Source organism: Halichoeres trimaculatus, unplaced genomic scaffold, assembly GCF_033239565.1.
Source record: "Halichoeres trimaculatus isolate MK-OKI-2021-1 unplaced genomic scaffold, fHalTri1.1 fHalTri1_scaffold_12, whole genome shotgun sequence".
NCBI lineage: Eukaryota > Metazoa > Chordata > Actinopteri > Labriformes > Labridae > Halichoeres > Halichoeres trimaculatus.
The window spans coordinates 20,149,126-20,175,977 of record NW_027437190.1 but is presented as its reverse complement, the minus strand read 5'-3'; the positions used below and the strand labels follow the sequence as shown (position 1 = coordinate 20,175,977).

The following is a 26,852-nucleotide window of genomic DNA, read 5'->3' as shown; positions in this document are numbered from 1 at the left end:
TTTTAATCCGAACAGTAAATGGATAGAATAAAACTCCCAGTTTAAGCACGATGTCTGGTGTGTGATCCTACGAAGGTTTGTTTTTGAGCCTTTAAAAAATAAGAAAATAAAAGCAAACTAGTTATGATAAATTGTTTCTGAAAGAGGCCCAAACATCGCTGTCTTATCTAATGCTGATTGTCTTGTCTGTTTTCACACTGAAGGCAAATTGTAACCTAATTTCTCTCCCTCTGCTTCTGTCCCTCTCGTCCTGTCACCCTCCAGTCTGAAGAAGGCTAACATCGGCTTCGAGCATATGTTCGAGGAGGTTCCCATTGTCATCAAGAACTCGCACCTCATCAGCGCACTGATGTGGGACCTGGAGGACAAGTCCACGGTCGCAGACAAGCACGAACTGCTCAACCTCTCCAGCAGGTCAGCCATTACATCAAGTAAACATGACTAAAGGAGGTCTGAAGCCAGACACTTTTTGTGTAAATATGTTAGCAGTGAGTATAAATACAATAGCTGTCTGGAGCTGTTATTTCCAACAGCTTTTTCTTGGGAGACCAACATTTACTAGATTTTTCTGCGTGGTGTTGTGAGCTATTTTGTGGTTTTATCAACATCCGTCCCCAATAAAAATCTTGACCTTCAATCTGGCTGTAAATTTTCCAATCCTAACATCAACACTTTAGGGAACATGTTACGTGATTGAAGGAGATTTAACTGCTGTATATACTCAGGAGTGATTTAGATCCTCTTCCCTTTTGTATGTGAACCTAGTTTTTTACTCCCAAATGAAAATCTTATTTCCTGTTTATTTTGGAGTTTAATAATGTTTTATTGCACTCGCAGAAACCTCTGTGAGATCATACTGTTCAGGGGCTTTTCAGTCTTTCGACACGGTAACATTACAGCCTCTATTTTTAGTGCGCTGCCTGCATCACTGTGTTTTGTAAGCTCATGAGCAAGCACTAACACAAGAGAAAGAGTGTAAAAAAAACACTCAAATCAAACCCAGGAAAACACAGTTTATTGATGGATATTTCATCATCACAAACAATTCAGTGGGAGAAACAGGTGTCACTTTAATTTTATTCATCTGAACATGGTTTCCATGGTTCTATGCATAGATATCTAGTGAAGAAAAGCATCTTCCTAAAAGTGTCAGACAAGCTTTAAAACCATGTCATGGTATCTCTTTGAACCTGCAGGCTGCTTTCACAGACATGAGTAAAAGCTTTTTGAAAATTAAAATTGATTTGACGTTAGAGAACTCCTGGGCATTAGTCTGTTTCTGAAGTGTACAGGATTGGTTGAAAGACTAAGCACTATTGATGTATTTTGTCCCATGCCGAGCCACCATACAGGGTTTTAGTGCTGTACAAACACTTCTTGGGGGGCTGCTTGGATTTTATCTTTTCATTAGTGTCAAGAAATCCATGAAAGAACAAATCCAACTGCATTTTAACAACATTTCTTATAACAAGTATTGTTTGTGCTGCTAGAGCTCACACTTCTGTGTCATTATCTTCTAAAACAAATAAAAGAGCTCATAAAAGCCATATTACTGGGTGACATATTCCTTCATTACAATGTTCACAGCTGCTGTACTTTGTTGAGAAACAGCTCCATCCGCTAATAACAGCAGATGCATTTTTGATCTGTGGCTAACACACACTTACAGAGGCCACTCTGTGTTTGACCCGCTTTGTTTGGTTGCATTATCATTCATTGTCGGCTGCAGAAATTATCATCACAATGTGTGCGGTGCCTGGTCAGACTCAGATCAGACTCAGATCGGATTCAGAATACGCGGCTGACAATGCTAATGATGAAAGGGTCAGATTTGGTGAACTTGTGATGTTGTGTAAGTGCCCTGAAGAAATGCACCATAAAAAACTGACTGTTGTAAACTACAGAGGCTGCTTTTGCTGTAATGAAAGACTGTGTCACCCAGGGCAGCACTATCTCACTCAAGTAATAATTATTAAGGATGCCAATTGAAAGTATCTTTTGTGATTGATCTTTGTAAATATCAGGCAACAATTATGATTTCTCTTTTAAAATACCTCCAATTTTTTGTGTCATAAACAATTTTTATTTTCTCTAGCTTGCATTCTCCACAGCACATGGTTGATGGTATTGGATAGCTAAAGGTCATGCAGAGGCATAGAAAATGAAGCTGCATGCTTACTATGACAATCTCCACAGATACGTTGTGATTAATTTAAAGCATAAACTGCTAAATGTAAATTTGCAGCAACAAAAGAGCAGAGCGCTAAAATATTTCAGACTTGTGCAGCTAGGTCATCATCTGTTCGGCAACAGAGAACAGACATGCTCGGATATTGTTGATACTTCTTGAATGCAGACACACTACTATACCATACAACACTGGTGCCATCACAAGTCTGTTTGTGTAAAGATGAGGAAATACCCTGAGTTCTTAATTCATGACTCCATGTCACTGTTGCCACCCGTTGTGTTGCTACCTCCAATATTAGCTTGAGGAGACAACAGCTGTGGCCCCCAGCTTAGCGTCTTTTTGGTGCAACACCCGTGGCCTGCTGATTTACGTTTAAACATGTTTTTTATTTTAAGAAAATCAAAACAAATGCATATTTGAGAGCTTCACTAAGTGCCAACGTCAGTAATATTCATATGTTTTTAGCTCTACAGGCTTTTGCTCAATAGAAAAAACCTTCTCTTATTTATTTATTTGTTTATTTGGTCAATGTCTTTTTATATATATATATTTTTTTTTTTCATACCTATACAAAAAACTAACATATCTCACTTTTAAACAGTGAATAATGATTCAAAAGTTGGAGGATGTTTCTCTTTCTATTTAAACAGTATAAGTCTACGTGCCAGCAGAGCAGCTATCATAAGGTTTGCCCGGCAGCTGAGATGTAGATCAGGTGGTACAACTCCAAAAAATTGCTGTTGTTGGAGAAGTTTTTAAAGATATCTTCAGGATCTCTGTAAAAGTTGCAAGTAACAATTTCCAAAAGCTGTCTAGTTTTGGGCAGGAGCAAAACATATGTGTGAGAGTGCCAGGTGTTTGTCTGCATATGGGATCGAAAGCAGGAAACATTTTAAATAACCTCTTTTTTTATTTTGAATAAAAATACAAGGGAAAGTGACAAATTATGGGCGGTAAAAAAATATGCTTTAAACTTGTTAAAACAACATGTTGATGTTTTTTTAAATGTGTAGTTTGCATGGTGTGAACCACAAGAGCTGAAGTATTAAATAATTTACCTTCCAAGAAGTTTTGCAAGTGTACTGATGAAGTAATTTATTAGTAATGAAATATTAAAAACTTAGTGGGTTTTGTTATACTAGGTAATGTTTTCTCTCTGTGTTTGGGTCAGTTGGTTTAAATTCAAATTCCTTTTAAATCTCACTTTCACAGTGTAGTAGACTGCTTATATCAGAGCAGATTTTTTTTTACAGGGAAACATTGGTTACACCGATTGACATTTATCAGTTTCACTTACTGACTGCGTCTTTCACTCACAAACCTAAAACAAGCCTAGTAGCAAAAGACATTTTAGATCCAGGAGGACTGCTAGCTGATGGAAACAGTATCATCATTTTAAAGTAAAACTCATCAGTTATTAAAATGCTCTCCTGGGATTTTTGAATGATTGAAGGAGTATTGTAGCTAAAAAAAGATTCTGAAACCATGAATTTGTTGTTCGGATCAGAACCTTAAGGCACAACAAAAACAAAAAGTCAGTCCACATTTAAACTTGGTATTTTTTGCTCCTGACATCTTGTCTGATTTGAGGAACTTTTCAGTGCACCTTTTGCAAAACTGTCAAATGTTTGATGGAGGATATCCAGTCCAAAACTTGATGCAGTAAATGCCACATCCAAATGTCAAAACCAATTTATTCAGAAATGTCTCCAAAAGAAAAAAAAAGCAGGAACTGCTTTGAAACTTTGTCTTCCATCACTAATGAGCACAATATGAACAAATATCACGCCAGCAACTCAGCTCACAGCCTGGCACTTTAAAGTCTCTGGTTGAGGTCTCAGAGGCGCTCAGCATCAGTCTCAGGAGAATCTATCAGCAATCATTTATGGAGATAAACCACTGCAAGTGGAGCAACAGCTGTGAAGCTTCCCAGGGGCAGGTGTGAGAAATTAGTACAATAACGACTCAAAGTGTTGATTTACACACTGCTCGTACGCTAAAACACACTGTGCTTAACACACATCCGTGTAGCACATTGGGAGCTGTTGTAAATCTTCTCGTCTGTGTCCCGAAACAGCCACACAAGTTACCAAGTCATGAATTAAATGAAGACTCCAGATACACTCAGAGCTCCTAGGACGCATGTATCTGGTTGACCAAGCCTGCACCAGTCATTTGTTAGAAATTGTCAAATTGACTGAAGAAAAACTCCTCACTTTTTCTGTATATTATTCTATTTTCCAAATGACTACTCTGATGTTGAGGCACAAGGTTTGATACAGCCCAAAATGGTTGTGGAAGCGGCCCAGCCCTCCCCAAAGGTTCCTCCAGCATGACCGCCGATGGGATGTCAGACGAGATGAAATTGTTTCCTCGCGTTGGTTTGTGGTGTTCGTCTCTTCACATCTTCCCCTGACAGCCCCACCTTATTTTCCTCATTTCCACCACTTCAAAAAAAGACAATGATAATGGGTTTTATTTAATGTTTTTCCTTTTGTCTCATTTTCCAATCTGCAGCCCCATTCGTCAATGTCATAGACGTCTAAGGCTGAGTGAATGCAGTTTCACTCCAGCAAACAGGGTTTTTCGTACCACAGATGATGATGTTGATCGTAGTGATGGATTGCATGAACGTAGATTCATTTGAATAACCCTTTCCCACCCAAACATCCTTAAAAATGGCCCTGTGCAAAGCAGCATGTTATGTTGGGTCACAAAGCTTTTCATGTATGGTTTTTGTTCTGCATCTGTCTAAGAATATCCCCAGTGTGGAGTGGCTTACATTTCTCATTATAAATCATCCTTTAAACCTCATATTTACTTTTTGTTCTGCGTCAACGAGCGGCTCTTCCGTCCATTACCTCCGGTCTGATTAGTGTAATTGGCCTCCTGCATAGAAATGTCGGACGGAGTAAGGATATGTAAACATAGCTTTATGCTTGACAGGAGTACCAGGATGATATGAATTCAATAGGAGAGAAAGCGACAAGGGGCAGGGAGGAAAGACAAGAAGTTTAAGGCTTTGTGAGGGCTGCACTTGTAGGAGTGAGTCAAGTGAGGTCAGTGAGGAGAAAAATTGGAAACAGGGTCATAGAGGAGGTGATGACAGAATTTTGCTCCACTAAAAATGCTCAATAAAAAAATGACCCTCAACTGGAAAACTTCTCTGTAGGGTGGAACTTTTGATCAACAGCCAATAATATTTTTTTTTTGATAACACGTCCTTTTTTCTGCTAAAGTTATGGTTATGTTCAGGAAGGAAGGACCAAGAGATTTAAACTGAAAATTACTGGGCTGGAAGATATTCAGTCATATAAAGCATAGAAATATCTGCCAAAACGCTGTGCATACTTTCTGTTAAATATTTCCACAGAGATAATACCATACATTTTTGCAGGGACACTCAGATTAAGGCTTTTTCATGACCTCTTAGAATGTATTATTCAGCTGCAGAGAAAAAGCTGAGCGAGCCCCATATCACGCCCAACTCCATCAGTTAAAAAAAGGCTCTGCCGGAGTAAAACACTCATTACAAGAATGGAAGTCACTTCTGTGACAGCTTTGTTAAACAACCACTCTGTGAACTTTCAATTTACTGAATGTCAGCCCGTTTTTGCTCCCACATCAATACAGCTGTAGATTTTGTCCTCCATTGTCCTGAGTGAGCCTGAACACACAGGCGTCAGCACACATACATTTTGTATGTGCAGACCTTAAAACAGAATCATTGATGACAGGAAATCTCTTGCTGGACTTTACATTTCTAATTCAGGATTGATTGAGAAGCTTGCTGACCTGTCTAAATAATGTAATCCTGTGTAGTTTATGACCATATACTGTGCAGGTGTGGTCGCATTATTCAGCATGCAAAGTCTATATAACCCCTGGGTAATCTCACATTTAAAGATAGAACACAAAAGCTTCTTGAGAAGAAAAAATAAGAGATAAAAACAAAAATATAATAATAAAGAGGATAAAAAGGATGAAAGAAAGTTCAATACAAAATGGTAATAGTAAAAAGCACACACACACACACACTATGTACAACACAATACACTTTTTATATAGTGTAGGAATCTGGCATCGACCAGAGAACAATATGTGACATGTGGCCTGTGACAATGATACTTAACAATACAACCATATTGAGAAAATCAATAGATTGTTGGACTGTCATGCAACATTGCATCACAATATCTGATTCCTGCAGACCTGTTCACAGGCAAAGAGCAGGATGTATTTATTTGTTCACACTACTTCATTGAGATGAAAAATCTTGCAGGCTTTCTGTGTTAAATTAAATATTCAGAACTATAAACTTAGACTACAGAGTTCATATTTCCCCTATTAAAGTCGCATTAAAAAAAAAAAAAATTAGTGCTTGAAAAGAGAAATTATCTTGTTTGTAAATCTCTTCATGTGCAATGCTTTGACTTTAAAGCATTGCAGACTTATTCCCAGATTAGCTTTCTATGTCTCCCTCCCTCTTTTGTGTTTTAAAGTAACTAGCGTGTTTCATCGACTGTTTCATCACTTTACACTGACAGTATACTGCTGTCTTCTGCTGTCATTTTGCTTCTTTTACTTTAGCTGTTATTCACATTACCCTCCCTGGTTTCATTAGCTCCCCTGGATGGCATCATGAAGTGGAGATCTTCTGTGTTAAAATGTCATGGGATAGCGTTTGGATTGAAAATACTCAAAGCATTTATAAATGTTTTAACTGCATAGAAAATCAGTCGGGGTAAAATCCTTTTTTTTGAAGTTGACCGAGAGTTATGATTCTTTCATCAGTTGGTCTGTCTTGATGCAAATTAAAGTAGTAAATATTGTAGAAGGCCTGTGAGGAACTAGCTGTTTGTGTTGACTTTGGCGCCCCCTGTGGACACAGTGGACACACCTCTTATCTCTTTATTACTTTTGTCCTGAACGTGTGCAAGAGGTATGTCGCATGAAACAATCCAGCCTGCTCTTTTTTGACAGTCAAAAATATCACACACTCTGAATATTTGCTGCAGCGAAGTAAAATAGATGGTTTCTTAAGCAAGGCAACAGTTGTCTGCTATGACATCGACCCCTGGGGAGTGGTTAGAGTAATTAAAACGTACAAATCAGATTCTGGCAGTCTGGTTCCTGATGGTCTAGCTTGCTTTTGTTGGTCATTAAAAGGTAATCATATTGATTTCAGTCTATTTCATAAGATGCTAAAAACTCAAATAAACTGTCTGTACTGAGCACAAGTTAAAGACTCAACACAAGCCCTCCAAATGTAACAGTGGTTTTATTTGACTCTAACAGACACTGTACTATACAGGCTGATAGCCAAATAAAACAAAATGCAGCCCTCTCGATCACACTTATGCATAGCGACAAACAGACACCCACATTAGTGTTCAGTCCAGCTTTAACACTCGACTCATACATAAACAGCAAGCAGATGTTTTGAAGGATCCTGCTCTGACTAAACGATTTCCTCTGCATATATTATAAATGCACATCACACAAATTAGCTACCATATTGCTTGATGAAATAGTTTTAAATGGGCTCTCGTCAGCGAGAATCAATTTTGACACAGCCGGAGGGACGCAGCGGGGAAGTGTTATGGTGAGATTTGGTCCTGGGCCATCAGTTTTCATGTTTGCAACTCTGACACCACAGTGGAGGGTTGACAAACTGATCACACAGCGGCCCTCACAGGCAAACATGATGGGAGTGGAAACGGCTCAGCAGTCAGGACTACGGGAGAGACAATTGGAGCTGTGAAAAACAATACACTGCTCACATATTTTTATTCCAAAAGGTGAAACAAGCAATGAAATGTGACTGAAAACCCATTTGCGATGTTCATCCACATCCCTCATTTGCCTGAAATCCTGCAAAATGAGGGCAGCAGGCGGGTGTTCAGTCTGATTATCTGATCACTTATACTAAAACGCACCTCATTCAGGTGCCAGGTAATAATATGGATGGTGTTACAGAAAGTCAAGCATGTGAGAAAAGCCGAATAAATCATCATCAGCAGAGTTCATACGATTATCTGCATCCATGCCGGTACATTAGTTTTTCCTGTCTGTGGATGCAAGCTTGAGGGACTTCATATGCATGCGTGTTTGCTTGTAAATGTAATTAAGGTGTTATCAGTCGAACGGGGTTGATGACAGCCAAATGTGAGGCTGAGATGATTATGATGAGTGGCTCCAGGACGTGCTTATTTTACATTATTGTACATTTGTGGGTGCTTAATTTTATGCACATATATATATATATGAAGTAAGAGTTTGTTTTGTAGTGGGAGCTGCATTCTTTACACTTCCAGGCATTTCACTAACGCTTTCGACAAACTGTAGATTACATTTATACCCTGGCAGATGTTCTGTTTATTCTACAATCAAGTTAGAGTTAAAAAAAAAATAAAACAGAACTTTGGGGGTTTTGATGTAAACTGTGTTTGATTTTGTCAGTATTTTGTCCTGTGGTTTGTTTATTATATTAATCCATATCACTTTGTCTTTTAACTATATTTCTAATCACAGTGAAAGCACAAGTTTTTTTTATATAGCTTTTAAAAATTAATGTTAAAATACCCTTCATATCAGGAGACTGAAGTTTTAAATAAGGAACAAATTTTCACATATTGACGAGGTAGATGTGTTTGCCGCTGGGCAATTGTTGCTGCATTGGCACTCGCTTATACCAAAATCTGTGTTATCCTCCAACAATAAGCAGTTATTGCTCCAAAATGTGAAGCTGTTTTTGAGGTGGTTAGTGGCAATTTTCGTCATCTAAGACCTCATAGAGTTTGAGAAAATTGAGGGAGGGTAAATCATTTCTTGACACGATCATTTGTTGCCTGTAACACAGGAGAGAGTGTGGAGCCAGGAGGAAGAGAGATATTGATTTATAAAATTATGTATTGAAAAATCTCACAGCAAAGGATGAAGTAACTAAAATCTACCACCAAACAGTGTTCCTCCACACAGTGAGGACGCACAAAGAAAGGAACACACAGACACACTCAGAACCGTTTCGTCAGCGGAAGAGCACACACAGCCAAAGCATACACAGTGCTGGCAGTCCTTGCGGGTACGATTGTCATTTAAATAAACAGTCAGAATCTGTTTTCCCACAGTACACGCTGCATTATGTAGCACCCAAACAGTCATAAATGAAAGATTATATTCCCACAGAGGAGCATGCAAGAGGGAGAAGGCGTGAAGTGGAGCTCTACAGTCTTGTCAAGGTTGAACTTAAGGCAGTGGCGAGACATGTTGTTAAAATGTGGCTCATGGGAGAAAGAGAACAGGAAGGCTGGTGGATTTGTGTGTTGTCAGCATGGCAGCACTGGAGAAAAGACGAGGGATGTGATTCCTGAGCACAGAAATGAGGCAAAGAGATGAGAATAAAGGTCCTGGGGTCTTAGTTCTGTCAGAACCCTGGAGAGAGCCCTCATGTCAGAAGTCTCAGCAGACAAACCAGGAAACGTATCAAACAGGAGCTGAACTCACAGATAAGGTCAGAGGGAACCACAAACATAGACTACTGAAGAATGTGGATGTAGCACTTTTACATTGCAGCTACAGGATTCTTGATTTGGTCTACAAACTACTGCTTTCACTGCTAGTGTAGGCTGCTTGTTGGAATGAAGTATTCCTTGGTTCAGTGCCGAGGGAAAGGAAAACTGTTCTGTCATTTGACATGATGCCATCCTGACATTTAAAATGGTAAAAGGGCCAAAAATGAAAAGTGATGTTCCCTGGAGACTCTATCTACACACTTTATCCCCAGAGATGATAACTGTTGACCAGAGGACTTAAGATGAGATAAGATCCACTTTATTGATCCTGAAGAAAATTGTGTTACCAGATACAAAATACAAAAAAAGTTAGTAGAGGTAAAATATAAAAATTTATTATTGTAAGTAAAGAACAAAGATACCAAAAACACAGAGCAAGTGTCTACAGATAAAAGGTGTTAGAGTGGAGACATTACATAAGAGTGTCAAAGTGAAAATTCAAGAAAAGCACCTAAATGAATAAATTAGAGTGAGTCAGATGTGTAAGATAGTTTGATATGAGGTTACACATAAAATAACTGTTGCATAAAATTATTGCATAGTAAAACAATTGCCCATATTAAAACCAGTGAATAATGAAACTGTTGCACAAGAGTGAACTTAAAAAAATAAACTCTACGTTTTGCACATGCATTGCATTAATTACTTAGCTTGTGCAGGTGCAATGAATCAGATTTAAAAGAAGTGGGGGTTTTTTGGTTATCACTTATATTAGTTAGATGTTAAGTGAAATATTTCAAGCCTTTGTCATGATTATTTTTGGCTTATAGCTTGTAACAATCAGTAATCCAGTATCTCTGTTTATTCAAATATTTCCTTTAAACATTTTTTTAAAAAAGAATATGAACTACTGTGGACAACTTTCAGGAAATACTTTAATAGTTCTTGATGCTTAGTCGATATAGAAAATTAGAATTTTTCCTTTCTTGACTGGCTGATGGGCAATATTTAAATTTTTTATGATATCATAACTTACTTTGGTGTGGGAGAGATGGCTTTGAACCTTAAAGTACAAATCTTGGAATCTGTCACATCTTGTCTCAACACAGACAGTGGTTACCTCTGACACTTGGTGTGCTAGTGTGGTACACTGAGTGCTCTCGCTCTGGTCGTCTCTGGGGAAAAGCACCACCTTCTTGTAGGTTCAAAGATAACAAAACTGAAATCTCATTTGAGTTAGTAGCTCTGTCATTAAGCCATGGTCCCCCAAACCCAGCATCAGGGCTGGAGATAAAAAGTTAAAATCTCAGCAAAGTTATTTTTGATTTGGTGATGATTCTCAAACAAATATTTCCTCTGTCTGTGGTAGGGCTGAAGAATTTTAGAGAAAAAATTGAATTGCGATTTTTCTGGCAGATATTGTGATTTCAATTCGATTCACGATTTTCTTCAAATCAAGCTTTAGGATATTCACATGTAGGGCTGAATGATTTCAGGAAAAGATCTAATTTTTCTGGCAGATATTGCAATTCACGATTCTTTAATCATCAATAGTGATGAGAAATAATCTGTTTTCATCAACTTCTACTCCTGAACAGAAGCTTTGTGTTGTTGACCTGCTTACCAGCACTTTTAACATATAGATTGTCTACAGATTTGTAAAACAGAATGTGTATAATACTTGACACAACAGATCCTGAGTCAGTCAGGAGCGCTGCAAAAAATTGCTGCTTTGGCGATCTCAAAATGGCATTGTCTAAAATTGCGATTTCGATCTGAAAACGATAAATTGTTCAGCCCTAGTCTGTGGTGAATAGATTTACTTAGTGCTTGGTGGACGTTAACTCCAGGGTCTGTGCAGGCCCCAAAACTGTTGATGCTGCTTAAGACAGAGAGTAACAGTGGGGTAAATTTGTGAAAAAGGGGATCAATCTAATGGTTTATAACTCAACTCCTGCAAACTAATAATGCAGTTTGTTCTTCATTTTATTACAAACAATCTGCTTTGGGTAACATGCAAAAGCCCAGGTTTGAGATTGTGGACAGCTGAGCTCAGAAAAGCTGTCTCTGATCCCAGGATTGTTGGTTGAGCCTTGGCTCCAAATGTCCACATGTTAAAGTGTACTTGGGCAAGATACTTCACTCATGTTTACTTCCCGTTGTCAGGCCAGCAGCTTTCATTTTTGTTTGCCTGAGTAAATTAGATACTAGCTTTGCAAAGCTTTGAGTCTGTGTCAGTGTGCGTCATGAGAAACCAAAAGCACGATGAACAGCATCTATAACCCACAGCAGTGCAGATCTAAATTTAGACAGTCAACTTTTTCCATAAAGCACTGACAGCTCAAGACAACATTACCAACTGAAATCAAAGTTAACCCAGATGTCAAGCCTTAAAGTCTTTGAACTATGTCTAATTGTATTGTCCCCATAAAAATACATTAAATTCAATCTAATCAGACAAATTATGCTCCAAGTGAGTAAAGATTATTTTGGGATAAAATTTTGGCTTTTGGAGCAAATGACTTACTAAACATCATGATGCTGATGGCTCTACTAAAGTATGAATGACGTGCTGACATTTGTCTTCCAGCAACCACCTGGAGAAGAGCCTTCAGCTTCTGATGGACAGAGTTGATGACATGAGCCAAGAAATCGTCAAATACAACACCTACAGCCGCAACCTGAGTAAGCAGCAGCAGCAGAAACACCAGGTAAGACACACACACACACACACACACACACACACACACACACACACACACACACACACACACACACACACACACACACACACACACACACACACACACAATACGCACATGTTTTCATGGACTAAAGCATGCACAGCTCCCACAGACACAATGAACAACTAGCCATAGCAGAAACATCAGCCTGCCACAATGCATATAAGGGAAAACACACACACACACACACACACACACACACACACACACACACACACACACACACACACACACACACACACAGGTATTCATACACAGATGCACCTACAGCCACAGACTCAGCAGGAAAGCAGCAGGTATATTTCCCTCAGCCATGGAAACAACCAATTGCAGCTTTAATCTCAGCGGGCAAGCAGCAGAAGCACCAGGTAGCAAAAAAACAAACACACAAACTACCACATCCACACACACACACTCAGAAAAATATTGCTCTGAAGGTTCACCTATACCTCTACTTGCAGCCACAACTGACCGTTGAAAGTAACTGAGGAAAACAGCAACAGCAATTGAAGCTCAAAACCCCCGTTCTGAAACCTCAGTATGTAGTTCTCATTGATATTCACATCCTACAGTCACGCTTGTTTCCAAAGTGAAGAATATCAGTGAAGCATATGGTCAACAAACTGTTGTAATGCAACAATGACGCCCCAGCAGACTGAACTGATAGGCATTTCAGTCATGAGTCTGAACGGGAAGTCCTTCTCTCTTGTATAAGTTGTAAACAACTCTGGGCTTCTGTTCCCACAGGTGGTGGAATGAGCGCTATTGGCGTTCACCTGCTTGTTGTTCACATTGCATCAGAGGACATTTGCAGTAATGCTTTTCATAATTTTTCACCCGCTCTGCTGCTGAGCACCTTTTTAAATCACTTTAGCTCTGCAGGTTACGCCAGGCTGGAAAGCCAGGCCCCATTTTATACAATCACAGGGTATTGCTGTCCCAGCAACAGAGAGCGTAATTGTGTGATTTGTGGGGAGTTAAAAAACAAAGCTCAGGACAGGAATGGGCTGTTTCTTCAAGGACAGGAACGATGCAGGATTTTTTTAAAATAATTTTTACACAAGATATCTTCTGTGATTATTGCAATTTATATTTGTAAAAAAAAAAAAAATAATAATAATAATAAAAAAACAGGAGATTCAAAGGTTTAATGCCATGAATCGCATTTTGACAATCTTCAAATATCAGTGAAACAAAGGAACCCCTGATTCCAACAAGGTATCTATAGATTTGGTGTAATTTTAACAACAGAAGTTAAAATTCACTTTTTTAGTTTGTTACCATTCCAGTGAGAACCCTCATAAACTCAGACTTCATTACTAAGCAGCAGGTGCAACACACACACACACACACACACACACACACACACACACACACACACACACACACACACACACAAACGATGTGCGTGATACCAGACTCCTATGCCACCCACAAGCACAAATTACCCAGAAGCACCAAAAAGAGCAGAACAAAACGTACAGACAGAGAGATGAAGAGTCAGCCATGTACCATCTGCAACTACAACCTCAGCCAGATGCATCACAAACATCCTGCAACACATGCAAACACAGAGGCACACACACTCATACACACACTCATTACTCAGGAAAATGAAAGCACAGAGGCTCAAGGTGACTCACAGTTGGGCACTGAGTGAGCGCGTACCAACTTACACCTACGTTCAAACAACTACATTATTCTGTCATTATCCTCTGCAAGTGGAAACGAGGAATGTCTGAAATATTAATGTTAATCCGACTGAGTCATCTCCTCCTCGGCTGACAGGGGATAAACCGGAGCCAAGTTTGCACACATTTGGCAGGCTCGTAACAAACATGAATTTGTGACTACAGGTTGTACGCGCACAACACATTTACAACCTGGACCACGGAGAAGAAAACCACCTTCACCACCACACACCTCCTGGCCAGTCACCCACAATTCAGCAATTATGATCTATCATCCCCCCTCTTCTGGCCTTCTCATCACAGCCCCCAAACCTCACCTTTTACACACACACACATACATACACACCTGTCATACACAGTACCACAAGGCCAGAAACCATTTACTTTTTTCATGTTTCATGCAATTCACCACAATGAACCACAACCACACAGAAACAAAGTGAGCCTCTAATACATCATTCAGACTTCTGTACTTGCTCCGTGTAATCTTGTGCTATTGACCTCGCTGCTTCCCTGCAAAATGGAACCGTATTTATCATCATAGAAAGTTGCTGAAAGAAGCCATGCTGAGAGAGCTCCACTTATCACTTACAGTTCTATGAACCCGGTGAATAGTAAAAAACCCAGGAGTAAACTGAGGCCAGGGTAGTCTGTTTACTAACCAATGTATGTCTTATCACTCCCTTTTTGTCGTCATTTGTTAGTTTCACTGTATTTTCTGCCTCCATCACATAAAAAGATTGAATGTGAAGCAATTTGTGAATATGAAGACCCATTTAACCATAATTTATAGCCCATGATGCAATTCGCTTACCGTTAGTGATTCACAAAGTATTTTTCCGCTTATTGCTTCTTGGCTTTATATGTATGTTTTGCATATTATGACAGAAAACAATCGCATGAAAGCTGAGTTAAATCATTTCTTCAGCATAATTTGTTGCCGAAGAAGATGAATAGATCCACAGCTGCTAAAAAAAAAAAAAAGCCAAAACAGAAAAAAAAGGTCATCTGTTCCAGCTCCATTGTTGTAGAAAATCTCATCTTGGCTCGTGTTTGAAAAAGAGTAAGAAACAAAGAGTGTGAAAGTTTAATGGTCTGATTAGATGATCCTGACATGCATAATAAAACTTACACAAAAGAAATGTTGAATCTGGCTTCTCAGAAAAATAACAGATCATTCAACCAAATAAGCAGATAGAACATCAAAATAAACACCATTTATTGGCAGAAGGTCACTTTAGAGACAATCAGCATTACAATGAAAGCCAGAGATCTTTATTAGAGTCATGGAAACTGATATTTGTCACAACCCTGTAACTACAACTTTTCCACTCCCAGAATAATTTAGAATTTTAATGAACTGACTTCAAGGCTTCAGACACTAAGAGCACAGCAGTATCATTGGGCACATCCTCAAATTAAGTTATATTTATGCTGGTTGTGGCTTGGTCTTACCAAAACAGGTTTCGACTCAACAAGAAAGGGAGCTATGTGAGAACTCTACTATTGTTGAAAGTTCTGTCATCCCCCCTGATTTTTTATAAACTTCAAGAACTACAACAAATAATAATCATTTTATTATTATGTGTTGTACACATCACAAGGCTTCAACTGCTTCTTGTGAAGATGCCAGGGTTAAAATATTCCCCTTTGTGTTTGTTTGGAAGTTTTGTATTTACTCTGTGTATGAGATATTTAAAATATTCAATGATGTGATTTAGTAGGTAGGGGCAGGTTCTTATAAGCTTTTAGCTTCCTCCTGTCCCTTCTCGAACATTGCAGGTATTTCTTTTTATTTTGGTTGTTACATTTATTAATAAAAGAGACAGGATTATTGTAACTTTTGTCGCTTTAGGCAACGAATTGTGTACTTGTTTGTTTTTCTACTTTTCATTCGTAAATGTTTGAGAAAAATAAAAATCAAATCAAATTTCTCTGAGCAGTACCATCTTGGCCTACCATGTGGTAAACACAAGGTGATGAGGGTGTGCTCTTGGTGGACAGAATTCCACAGTCAGCCTTAATCTGGGTGCACCCCAAAGCTGCATTTGCACTCTTATGCACTACTACTGCCTATACACAGAAAGTTGGAGCCTGACCAACCTGACGTTGGGCTCAAATGGTGATCCTGATCATCATAAAAGAAAATGAGTCCTCTTGTAAGGATCTGTAAGTGTGTGGGCTTTGGAAAGAAGCAGGGAAGGAGTCTCTTAATGAGGTACTAAGCTGAGAGGCTGGACAGCTTGGAGTACCTTTGTGTACCTGTCACAAAAGAAGCTGCACCTGTATAAAGACACAAAGGTTAAAAAAAGGAAAGCACAGACCCCAAACAGAAAGCCCATTACCTAGTACAAAACAACACTAAATTTTAGCCCACAGAGAATGATTTGTTACGCTGAACAAAGAATAGTTGGTGCTCTGCTCTACCCAAAAGATGTAAACACCAAGCACAGAAAAATTAGGGTAGTCTACCACCAAAATGTGTTCAAGATGAAGACACCAGAAAAGTATTAGTAGCGTACTGAGATATTCGGGAAAAGCCTCTTCCTTCTGGTGTTAAAGCCTGAAATAAGAACAAAAACAGTACAAGCCGTAAACATACTGTCCCCAGCATGTTATGTGGCTGTTCCAACAGCATGCTGAGGGGATGCTCTCCTGCAGCAGGCCTGAAAGGTTTCTGAAGGTAGAAGGGGGGGCAGATACAATAAACTCTATAGAAATCCTGCTGCAGTCTGTAAAGAACTGCAACTCAGGACTGGATTATTTTCAGGAGAGACAACACCCTCAAACACAAAGGCAAAGCTCCACAGGAGTCGAGACCTCAATCCAATTCAGACTCTGTTTTGGACCTAAAAAACTGTTGTTCCCCTCACAGTACCCCCGTGAAACCTCACGTAGCCTGAGTAGTTTCTCAAAGAAGGAAAAAGATGGTGCCTCTACTAAATGCTGACTTTAAGAAGAATGTTTTTATTCTTAAATTAGATCAGTTGAATTTTTGGACTCTGATATTCACTTCCAGTGGGGTTTGAAAAGACATATTAAGCTCTGTTTGTCTATATTTATATATGAAAAGTGGAGCGCAACTGCAAAACTCTTTGTTTCCTCGTCTACTAAATTTGCATACATTAGCATTTTGATGATGCACAGTCGTGATGTGACACATTGGGAGGAAAAAAAAACCTGGAGGAGTATCGATTCATTAGAACAAATAGTCACTTTTTGTCTTTGTTGTTCATCGTAGTGGTTTTTATCAGTGGCTGTCCTTTGTGCAGGTGCATTGTGGGATGTTCAGTTGAAAGCACCCATCTCATTTTTCCTTCTCATCTCCTGCAGTCTCCCATTCCACCGGCATGTGTGTCAGTGTCTCCTCCATCTTGCCAAATTAACAAGGCTTTTAGGATCTCCAGAGACCAGGCACCTTACTGATTTACCGACTGTCAGCCTTCCACAAATCACTCCACCCGTGTCAGCATTTATAACTCTCTGGGTGTCTGTCTCTCCTTTCATCACTATGTTTCTTTACATCTTATTTCTTCCTTTTTCTGTTTCCGGGCCATTCCCCATGTCTTTCTTCTTCATCTTCCTTTTTATTTTTTACTATCAGCTGTCAGTTAGTGCTTTCTTTGGAACCCATAACTTCATTTCTCCTTTCTTCTTTTCCCACACATTCCAGTCCCTGAATCTCTGTCTTCATTCTCTCTTCATCCACAATTTTTCTGCTCGTACATCTCATCTCCTTGACATTAAAACCTTACTTGAACATTGAGCCCAATATTCAGGATATAATCATTCCCAACACCCAAACAGAACAAAATGCTTCCTATAAATATCTCAGTAAAAAAGCTCAGACGTGTTGACTTCAAATGTTTTAAAAACCTTTTATGACACATCCAAAGTAAAATAAACCATGTAGAGGATTTACTCTGAGCGCTTCCTGGCTTTGTGCGTCTTCTAGACTTGCATGCGTGGGTTTATGCATTTTTGGAAACATACTTTTTTTTTTGAAGGGTTAGCTTTGGCTTACTGCGTGGCAACCTTTGGTGTTGAAAGATGAAGCCGACATGTGCAAAGAAGTTTCCCAAGTGTTGAGAAAGCCATAACCCTATTTAAACCCATAATAAGATTCCCATTTTAAACATGTTTACATTGAGCTACAAGCAGTTGTTTTGGTCCTTGCGTAAGACTTTCTCTTAAACTGATTGATTCATTTAAAGGTGGAGCTACAACACTGCAGACCTGGCAGCACAGTCTTCTCTGAAACAAACTTGATTGCACTTTAAATCAAAGAGCCACATGCCATTCACAAAAAGGGTGAAATGCTGGATATCGTCCATCATTGCTCTTTGTTTACTGTGTCGCGTTTTTCTTCTTCGTTGGATTTATTAGTGGGGTACACTTTGTCAAGCTACTATGGCTTCACACTCATAGACTGTATATAGAGTAGACAGTGTGGCTCTGCCAGTTATCATTGTACAGTTTTGAAGCCAAAATACCCCTGTCACAGGCGCCACCATTGTAGCAGTTTGCAGCCGGAGTCTGCGCAGTAGAGATGATGAGGGATTCTGGGAGAAACTAAGTGGAGCTGGGTGACAAAAATAATATATATATTTTTTTCTTTCGAGTCTTATCACTTCTTGACTCTACCTCTCGACACATTTTACAGTCCCTGAAAAAAATATACGTGAACGGCAGCTGTCAATCATCTTTAAACATTAAGTAAAACCGCGTTTTTTTTTTTACCTCGTATAACTAATGAAAACAGAACTTTTAAGAAAGCCAAATGATATCTTCAAGTCACCACAACAATCCAACGTGAAAAACATTTCTACGATGTGTATTCATTTTTTAAAGTTTGACCACCACCCATCAGGAATGACTGGAAAGCCGGATTTTTTAACCTATACTGCAGCCAGCCACCAGGGGGAGCAGTTTTTGTGGAGACCTCACTTCGAGCCAAGCAAGCGGACGTCCATTTTTTTTACAGTCTATGGTCACGCTATTATGTTACTGATGTGGCTGTCAGCATCGAGCTTACATGCTGCCTAACATGTGGGGGCACGGTTGGCTGTGGAAACGCAAACAGGACCAAACTTAACCGAGCCAACCCGTACCATACCTTACTGGTGTAAACCGGACTGTTTGGTGGAAACAGGGCTTCTGTAGGGGTTACAGGCACAGCCTTCTTTGGAAAATTTCATTGAGACTTCATCCATGTTTTATTTTACAGTTCAGAGAAAAAAAAAACTGACCCGATAGTTATATCTTAATCACCGGATGTTTATTGACTCACAGTTACCAGTGTCTGTACCCTCCCTACAGACTTCAGACGTAAAATCTGTGGGTTGATGGAAAATGCATCATCATAGTGTAAAATAAGTTGTGATGAGCTTTTAGTGTTTCCTGGAGTACTCGCCTCCACTTGAAATCAATATGAGCAAGCATGAAAGAACAGCTCAGTCTGTGTCTGTCCCGCCTCCTGCATGCTCCAAGCGTATGAGTGTGAGGCAGAAGCACAGTCCTCAGTGTTCAATAGATTTCAGAAACATAATTAAAAAGAACAACTGCTTATAGCTGCACAAAGAGGGGTGATTGTCATTGCAGGCTCCTTCAGATCACGCTGAATAACACCCACAGCAGCAACATGACGCCAGCACAGTCCACTTCAGAAAGTTTTCCAAATACACTGCAAAAATACACACTGGTGAAGTGCTAAGGTAAGGAGATGGACCTTCTCTTTGAGCTGCCACTCAGAGACAAAGCAACACTCCACTCACTCAAACACCTCTGTGTGAAAGTGAGAACTACAGTCACACACGATAAGAGTCCCAAAATATAAGCAGAGAATACACAAGCATTTAATTCACTAAAACATGGCAGTGAGCGACAGAAAAACATCGCTTCACCCACACTGCAAGCACTGACACAAAAGACATGCAGAGGATGACTGAAGGAGGAGCTGATCCTGGTTTGAGTCATCCGTTTGGTTAAGTGTAATTTTTAAGAATAATTTCAGGTCGAAGCAGTGTTGTCATTGTCTTGTCAAAAATCCTCTACTTGTCAAATAAGACTTTTTTCAAGGCTTTGGTGAAGAATGGTAGACTTGAATGAGGAGCTGGAGCCACGACTGAGTGAGGAACAGAAAAGAAATATGCAGTAAATATCTCCTTTTTTTGCTGATCCAAAAATATTTTGAGCTGTGATCCTCCACTCACGACCCAGACTGAGGCATGAGATTTGTGATCCTCTTTCACCCCGAGCAACAGACCTAAAACATCGATCCTCAAGGATGGGTCAAACTCATCTCAAAGAGATATTACTTAATGGATTAGTGTTCCAGGGTTGTTTGTGGGAAAGACAAATTCATGATGAATTTTTTTCTTTATGTCACACAGATGTTCAGCTGAATGCAGTGGCACACCCAGACATATTAGACTGTCTATATGTAATCTAGTGACATGAAAGTGTCAGTTATTACTATCATGTAACATATGTTTGGCGGTGTTTTCCACTTTTCCTCCTCACATCCTCATCCTTCAATTTATCTCTGCCTTCCTTTTCCATTCTTTATTTCTGACCGCTTTCTGTTTGATAATCTATTCCCCATCCACATTCCTCTCCGTGCGATTTCATAGGTTTTCTTTATCTCCCTCTTTTCTCCAGTGCCCTCACATCACTTTAATGTGATCTCTTTACTCTCTGTCTCTCCCTTCAGTACCTCCAGAGGCGTCAGCAGGAGAACGCCCAGAGGCAGAGCAGGGGAGAGCCCCCGCTGCCTGAAGAGGACATCTCCAAAATGTTCAAGCCCCCCCAGCCTCCCCCACGCATGGACACACTGCTTATCGCAGGTACGCACACACTGACAGCAACACTCAATCTCCACACACGTATCCCTCGCTGTATCCACCATAGAAACCCTCCCCCTCCCTTGCTTCAGTCTCCATCAGCCGCCTCTGCGCCCCTCTCAGGAGCTCAGGTTCTGTTTTGTAATTATCTCCGCTATTATCTTGAAATTACATTAATTTAAAGTTTATTGACTCAATCTCAAACTCGACCGCCCCTTCCCCTGCCGCTTCACGCTGTTCAGCTCTCCTCCGCCTTCTGACAACAGTTCTGATCCTTCCGTTTACTCTGCTCCCCCACTAATTTGATGTTTTGCTGTGCTGCTGTCTCCCCCCCCTCCCTGTGCCTCCCACGCTTGTTTGTGTACATATCTATGTACACATGTATGTATGTGTATCTGTGGGTGTGTTTTGCTGTGGGGATGTGTGGATAATGGAATGCATGTGGCTATTCTCCAACAGGGCAAATCAACAACTACTGCCAGAACGTGAAGGAATTCACATCGCAGAACCTCGGAAAGCTGTTCATGGCCGAGGCTCTCCAAGAACACAACTAAAGGGAATCAAACAGTGAAAACAGCAGGAAGAAGAGAGGGGGAAGGATAAAAAGAGCAGAGATGCAGAACCACCTTTTCAACTACTGGAGGAATTGTTGCTTTCTTCTGTATTTTCAAGGAATTTATACATTGTTTTTATGGGTTAACCTACTGTTGAACAAACAACCTGTGAAGATCCCCTGAGAAAATTAATATCAAATAAAGTACTCGCATCTCCACATCTCACATTGGCTCTTGGTTTGATTTACAGTTTCAAGATCCTTTGACAAAAATGGGAATAAAACAATTATTTCTACTGTAAAATGGTATTTATTCATAATTTATCACCACATGCTTTTAATCTTCAAACATCAAGCTGGTGGGAACAATTATTAGTGGGTTTGCTGTTGTGTAGGGTTGCATGATGGGAATAGAGCATCTTCAGAAACAGAGAGAAAGTGCAATTCAAGTGTTGAAAAAACTGTCTTGTATGTCTCATCTCCAACTGTTTCACAGCACCAAACAGAATTTGATTCTGTCTTCTTTTTTCCTTGACTGCAATTACACTGCACATCACACCCACCTTTCCTCCATGCATGTAGCTATTAACACATGTCTATTTTAAGGAGGCATTAATAATGCCCCAGTTGTGAAATTTGGCTCAGATAAAAGGTATTTTTTTGTTGTTCAGTTTTCACGAAAACATTTTAGAGAGGAACTGCAGGTGTGCTAAATTAAAGTCTGAGGGAAAAACTATCAAATGTACAAGGAGGCGCCTCTTAGTAAGCCCTGTTGTGTCTGTAATAGCCAAAAACACAAATTATTTGGCAACATAAATTTAGAGAAATTAACAACAAGGGAAGCAATTAATTGTTTTTGAATATTATTAATAAAAATAAAACAGAATTAATCAATGCTTGAAGATAAATAAAGAGGGCATGATGCTGGTTTGAATGGACACCTCTGAGAGGAATACACAGGTATTGTTCTACAGCGAGCTGAATGGGATGTTGACTTTCGCCTCATTGTAATGCGTGACCATCACAGAGCTCACCTTCAAACACCTGACTCTCTTTAGTACCTTATTCTTTCATTTACCAAACCCTTTATTTGGAGCCTGTTCACCTTTACTTGTTAAATGGCTTATCAGGGAGAAACAGCCTGAACAGTATTGTTATTGAAGTCAAACATAGTGGCTCCTTTGTGAGCAACAAGTGACGAGGAAATCAATGAGCATATTGAACCCAGCTGACTACATTGTAGGAAGCAGGACGATGCTGTGCTCTTTCTTCAACAGAAAAAGGAATTTCAGTGCTTCACAGCTTCTGCTTCTACATCTCCACTTTTTTCCTTTCTGTTTTCTTTTTTGGCTTTTTAAAGCTTCATTATGTTGGGGATAATGCACGGTTTGCAGGTGGTGATGGGGACCCAGGCAGTTAGACAAGATGTCAACACAAAGCAGAGGGGTTTTGTCCCCTCTGAAGGGGAGACGACACATGTTTAGCAGTCGGGTCAACAGTCAGTCAAAGCAGACACACAGAGGCCAACGGACATAGTCACATACACACCTTTAGGTATATGAGAGTCATCAGCTCACCTCAAGAGTACATCCCTGGACAGTGAGACTCGAGAGGAGACACCATGTGCCTGAGTTCATCTTATCTGCCATCAAATGTCTTCAGACTCTTTGGTTTGTTTCAAGTTTTATTTTTTTTTTTATGCACAAGATAGGACACCAAGGACAAGTGCCACTGGGATATTTACATTACCCATATAAGTCTGAACATTAACAGCAATATAAAAGGCCTGTAGGCGTAATGGTTGGCTGAAGACATTATCCGACGGAGCCAGCATCTGATGTCGTGTTAGAGATGCAACAGAGGTGTTACAGCATCTCTGTGAGCTGTCAGAGCTGGAAGGACAGGGCTTCAATTGCTGTGTGTGTGTGTGTGTGTATGTGTGTGTAAAGCCTTTACTTTTAGTGAACACATAACGTGCCTCAAGCTTGTGCAACAGTCTGATATAACAAAAACAAAAAAACAAGGGTAACAATCCTGCTGCTAGTTTCAGCGTAAAAGCACAAAGGCAAAGCGGTGGTGGAGTTGTAAGGCGTTGCAGCACAACTTCACAGTAAAGAGGACTCATGAGACTTACACCTGTGCACAAATTAGTACTTACTGGCACTTAAGAGTTTCTTACTCACCGAGGGAGAAGATTTTGTTCTGTTGCAGGAGCTGAAGTACTTTGAGAGAACTCACGCACAGGGGGAGCATGAAAATTCTGCAGGTAGAAACTTGGCTTGGGAACCTTCTTGCTGTGGGGTGATGGGATTAGCTGCAGTGCTGATCTGGATTTTTTTCAGTGTTGCGTAATTATCAGTATCAAAGCTGTTTTTCAGGGAGTACTAAGTGATGATTTGGGCTTGCACAGCTGTCGAAAGTGTGCAAACTAAGAGTGAAACAGAATGTTCCCTAAATCAAAGCTGGATTCAATCTTAAAAAAACTGAAAATTATACAATGAATATTACTCTATAAAAATTACTATATTAATAAAAGCTAAAGTAAATAACTCAGAGAAGAAAAAGATATACAGACTTTCCTTGAATAAATGAAGATTTTCTTTATCATCCTTAAACAGGAGAGACAAGGAAATACCATAGAAACTAAAGAAATTTTTACTCTTAATGAATTACCAAAACAAAATTCTTAAAAAAGAGTTTTCAGAGAATCAATCACTCCAGACTAATCACAATGCTCAAGCGCTGTCAGAGTGAATACCATCAAACTGCTGTCCTCGGTGAATCACCAAACCAGAGTGGGAAAACCCAGATCTTGAATGTTTGGATGTGACAATGCACCAATACAGCACACACTCCCACAGAGCACACACCCCCACACACACAAAACAGGATGACAGCCAATGATCCACAAACAGGCAGAGCACACACTTGCATACAAACACAGATGATTTACACAAAAAGTCAAAATAAGCAAAAATACAGCCTGAACCATAACACACAGATAAGGTTTGTTGGCCCTTTGAGACTGTACGGCCACACAGTCCAGCTTTCATTTACACGCTGTTATCAGAGTGACAACATACTCATGAAGAACAACGCAAACATGTCAGTGTTCATCTCAGTTTTGAGTTTAGTCCTGTACATTAGATCATTTACATGTAAGTACAGCTGTGACAGGAATTGAGTTGAATGAGTGTTAGATCATAAACATCATACCTGACATGATGACCTAATGAGGTGTTGGAAAAAAAAGATCAAAATTGTTCCGCTCTAACTTTTATTATTAGAGAGAAATGATACACACAGGAACAATACTTACTCGTGAAAATCAAAACTATGCATACGCAAATATTAATGTTAGTGTAGAGGAAAATCATTTGCAAACTTGTATGCCGCTGGACTAATGTGTTTGACAGTCACTGCATGTAATGAAAGCTATGACCATAAGACTTTTTTTAAACATGTTTTTTTTTTTTTTCTATGTGCCTGGTGTCACCTGGTGACTCCAGGTACACTGTCTCTAGAATACAGCTGGCTGTTTTTTGAGTGCAGCATTTTTGGATTCCCAGGACACGTTTGTAGTTAACTCACAAGTCCCCAGTGTTCAAGTCTGAGTCCAAGGCACGAAAGTAGAACCTGAGTCAAGCCCCTGTAACAATTCTGAGGCTGTCCACATTCTCTCCATGGTTTTCTTGTTTACATTTGGAACATGATGCACTACTTGCTGTAAAGTCAATGAAAGCAGAACTCAAGTTTCATTGTGCCTCCTCTGGCATCCAGGCAGGAGTCCTCCTTTACCTGTACTCAAGTAGCAGCTTGTTGCAGTAGCTCCCTCTTCATTCTATTTCCTTCTTTTTCCTTACCTTATTACTTATCTTTAAATTTGGAGCCTGTCATTGCTTTTTTTAAGCTCATTTGTTATCCCTTGACACCAAACTGGTTGGGTTTGCAGTGGTATTTGTACTTTCTTTGTTCTTGTGTGTGTCTAGAGATGCCACGTGTACCATTGTTGCGTCATTTACACATACAATTAATTGTTAGAAGCCTGTAGCATGTCAATGCTAACCGGTGCTAGACCAATGTTCCCTATGAGCTGAGAAGGAGACGAGGACATCGTTATGGGGAATGAAAGATCCATCTTGAATACGATGGACAAGCTAGCCATGCTAACCCAGCACCTGAGGGTAGAGCAGCATCATGCCCTTCATAGGATGAGTGAGACTGAATAAACTAGTGAAGCAGATGGACATTTATTTTTCTAGTTGACGTTTGTTATATATTCTTGGAATTTTCGCACTATAGAGCAATTTTCAGTCTAAATAATCATAAAGAAGCACATGCATTTTGACTGCAGAAGCAGGGTTTAGCTCTATTTATTTAGCTCTATTTATTCAAACTGTAAGCAGCAAAGAAATGTCTGGTTCTTATGTGGTTGGTTGTCAGAAAGGAGACCATTCAACAGAGTCAACGTCTGTCAAGTTTTGACCATTACAGAGCAACCTGTGTTTTGGGGTTAATTGAGACCATGCTAACTGGTGACTCTCAGCTGAATGTGTCTGTGATTAACGGCTGAGAGTCACCAGGGTCACACTGTAGACTTGAACATCAGCGATGTGTGCTGGTCATGTCTGATGTCCGTTATTAAATGTGTTTTCTTTATCCAACCTCAGGTTACCAGTTTTGACTGCAAATAAATAGTTTTATCTTCTCATTTTCTAAATCCAGTTTTTGTGTATTTAATGCAAAAGTTGGTCTTGCAAGAGGTTATGACCAAGCATGGACTCAAAACAGAGTAAATAATAAGCGAATGTAATTTATGATCAACTGAAACAGATTTTATGATTGAAGTAAAACTATAGCATATTATCAAATTATGAACCAGTATTATTAGTAACCCCCAAATACACAACTGTCAATATTTTGATGTATTTGGTGCAGTCCTCTGTCTGGATGTGTTTATTTGGCTCCTTTATTATGAACCAAGTCATGCACGGTGGTGTTTGTGCTCTTTTTATGGAAGGATTTCTGGTTTATTGACACATGTTTACGCCCTGGTATTTCACTGCCCAGCAAATGTCCACGGATAATGCAGTCATGAGCATCGAGTGAGAGCTGTGTGTTTAAACTCCTCTCTGGGGTGCACGCTGCATTGCTGCACTAAAAACGTCCATCCACTTGCTGATCTCCCTCATCCACTCACTGCTTTTTTTTTCACAAAGCTGGGGAGTCATTTTATTTCCCGAAGTTGGAAAAGGTTGGAAAAGGTTTTAAAACTCATAGCTTTTGAATGTTTTTGCTTTGTCATCAAGCATGTGTG

General features: G+C 39.6%; 1 protein-coding gene across 1 annotated transcript in view; it reads left to right on the top strand.

Moving 5' to 3' along the window:
* The window catches only part of LOC141800850 (eukaryotic translation initiation factor 3 subunit H), a 75,327-nt gene extending 53,566 nt beyond the window's left edge, over positions 1-21,761 (top strand). The window contains exons 5-8 of the mRNA XM_074683675.1: positions 265-414; positions 12,296-12,416; positions 20,853-20,985; positions 21,442-21,761. Coding sequence (XP_074539776.1) covers positions 265-414; positions 12,296-12,416; positions 20,853-20,985; positions 21,442-21,536 — 499 coding nt within the window. The 3' untranslated portion in view covers positions 21,537-21,761. The remainder of the gene's footprint in view (positions 1-264; positions 415-12,295; positions 12,417-20,852; positions 20,986-21,441) is intronic.
* Positions 21,762-26,852: the final 5,091 nt, after the last annotated feature.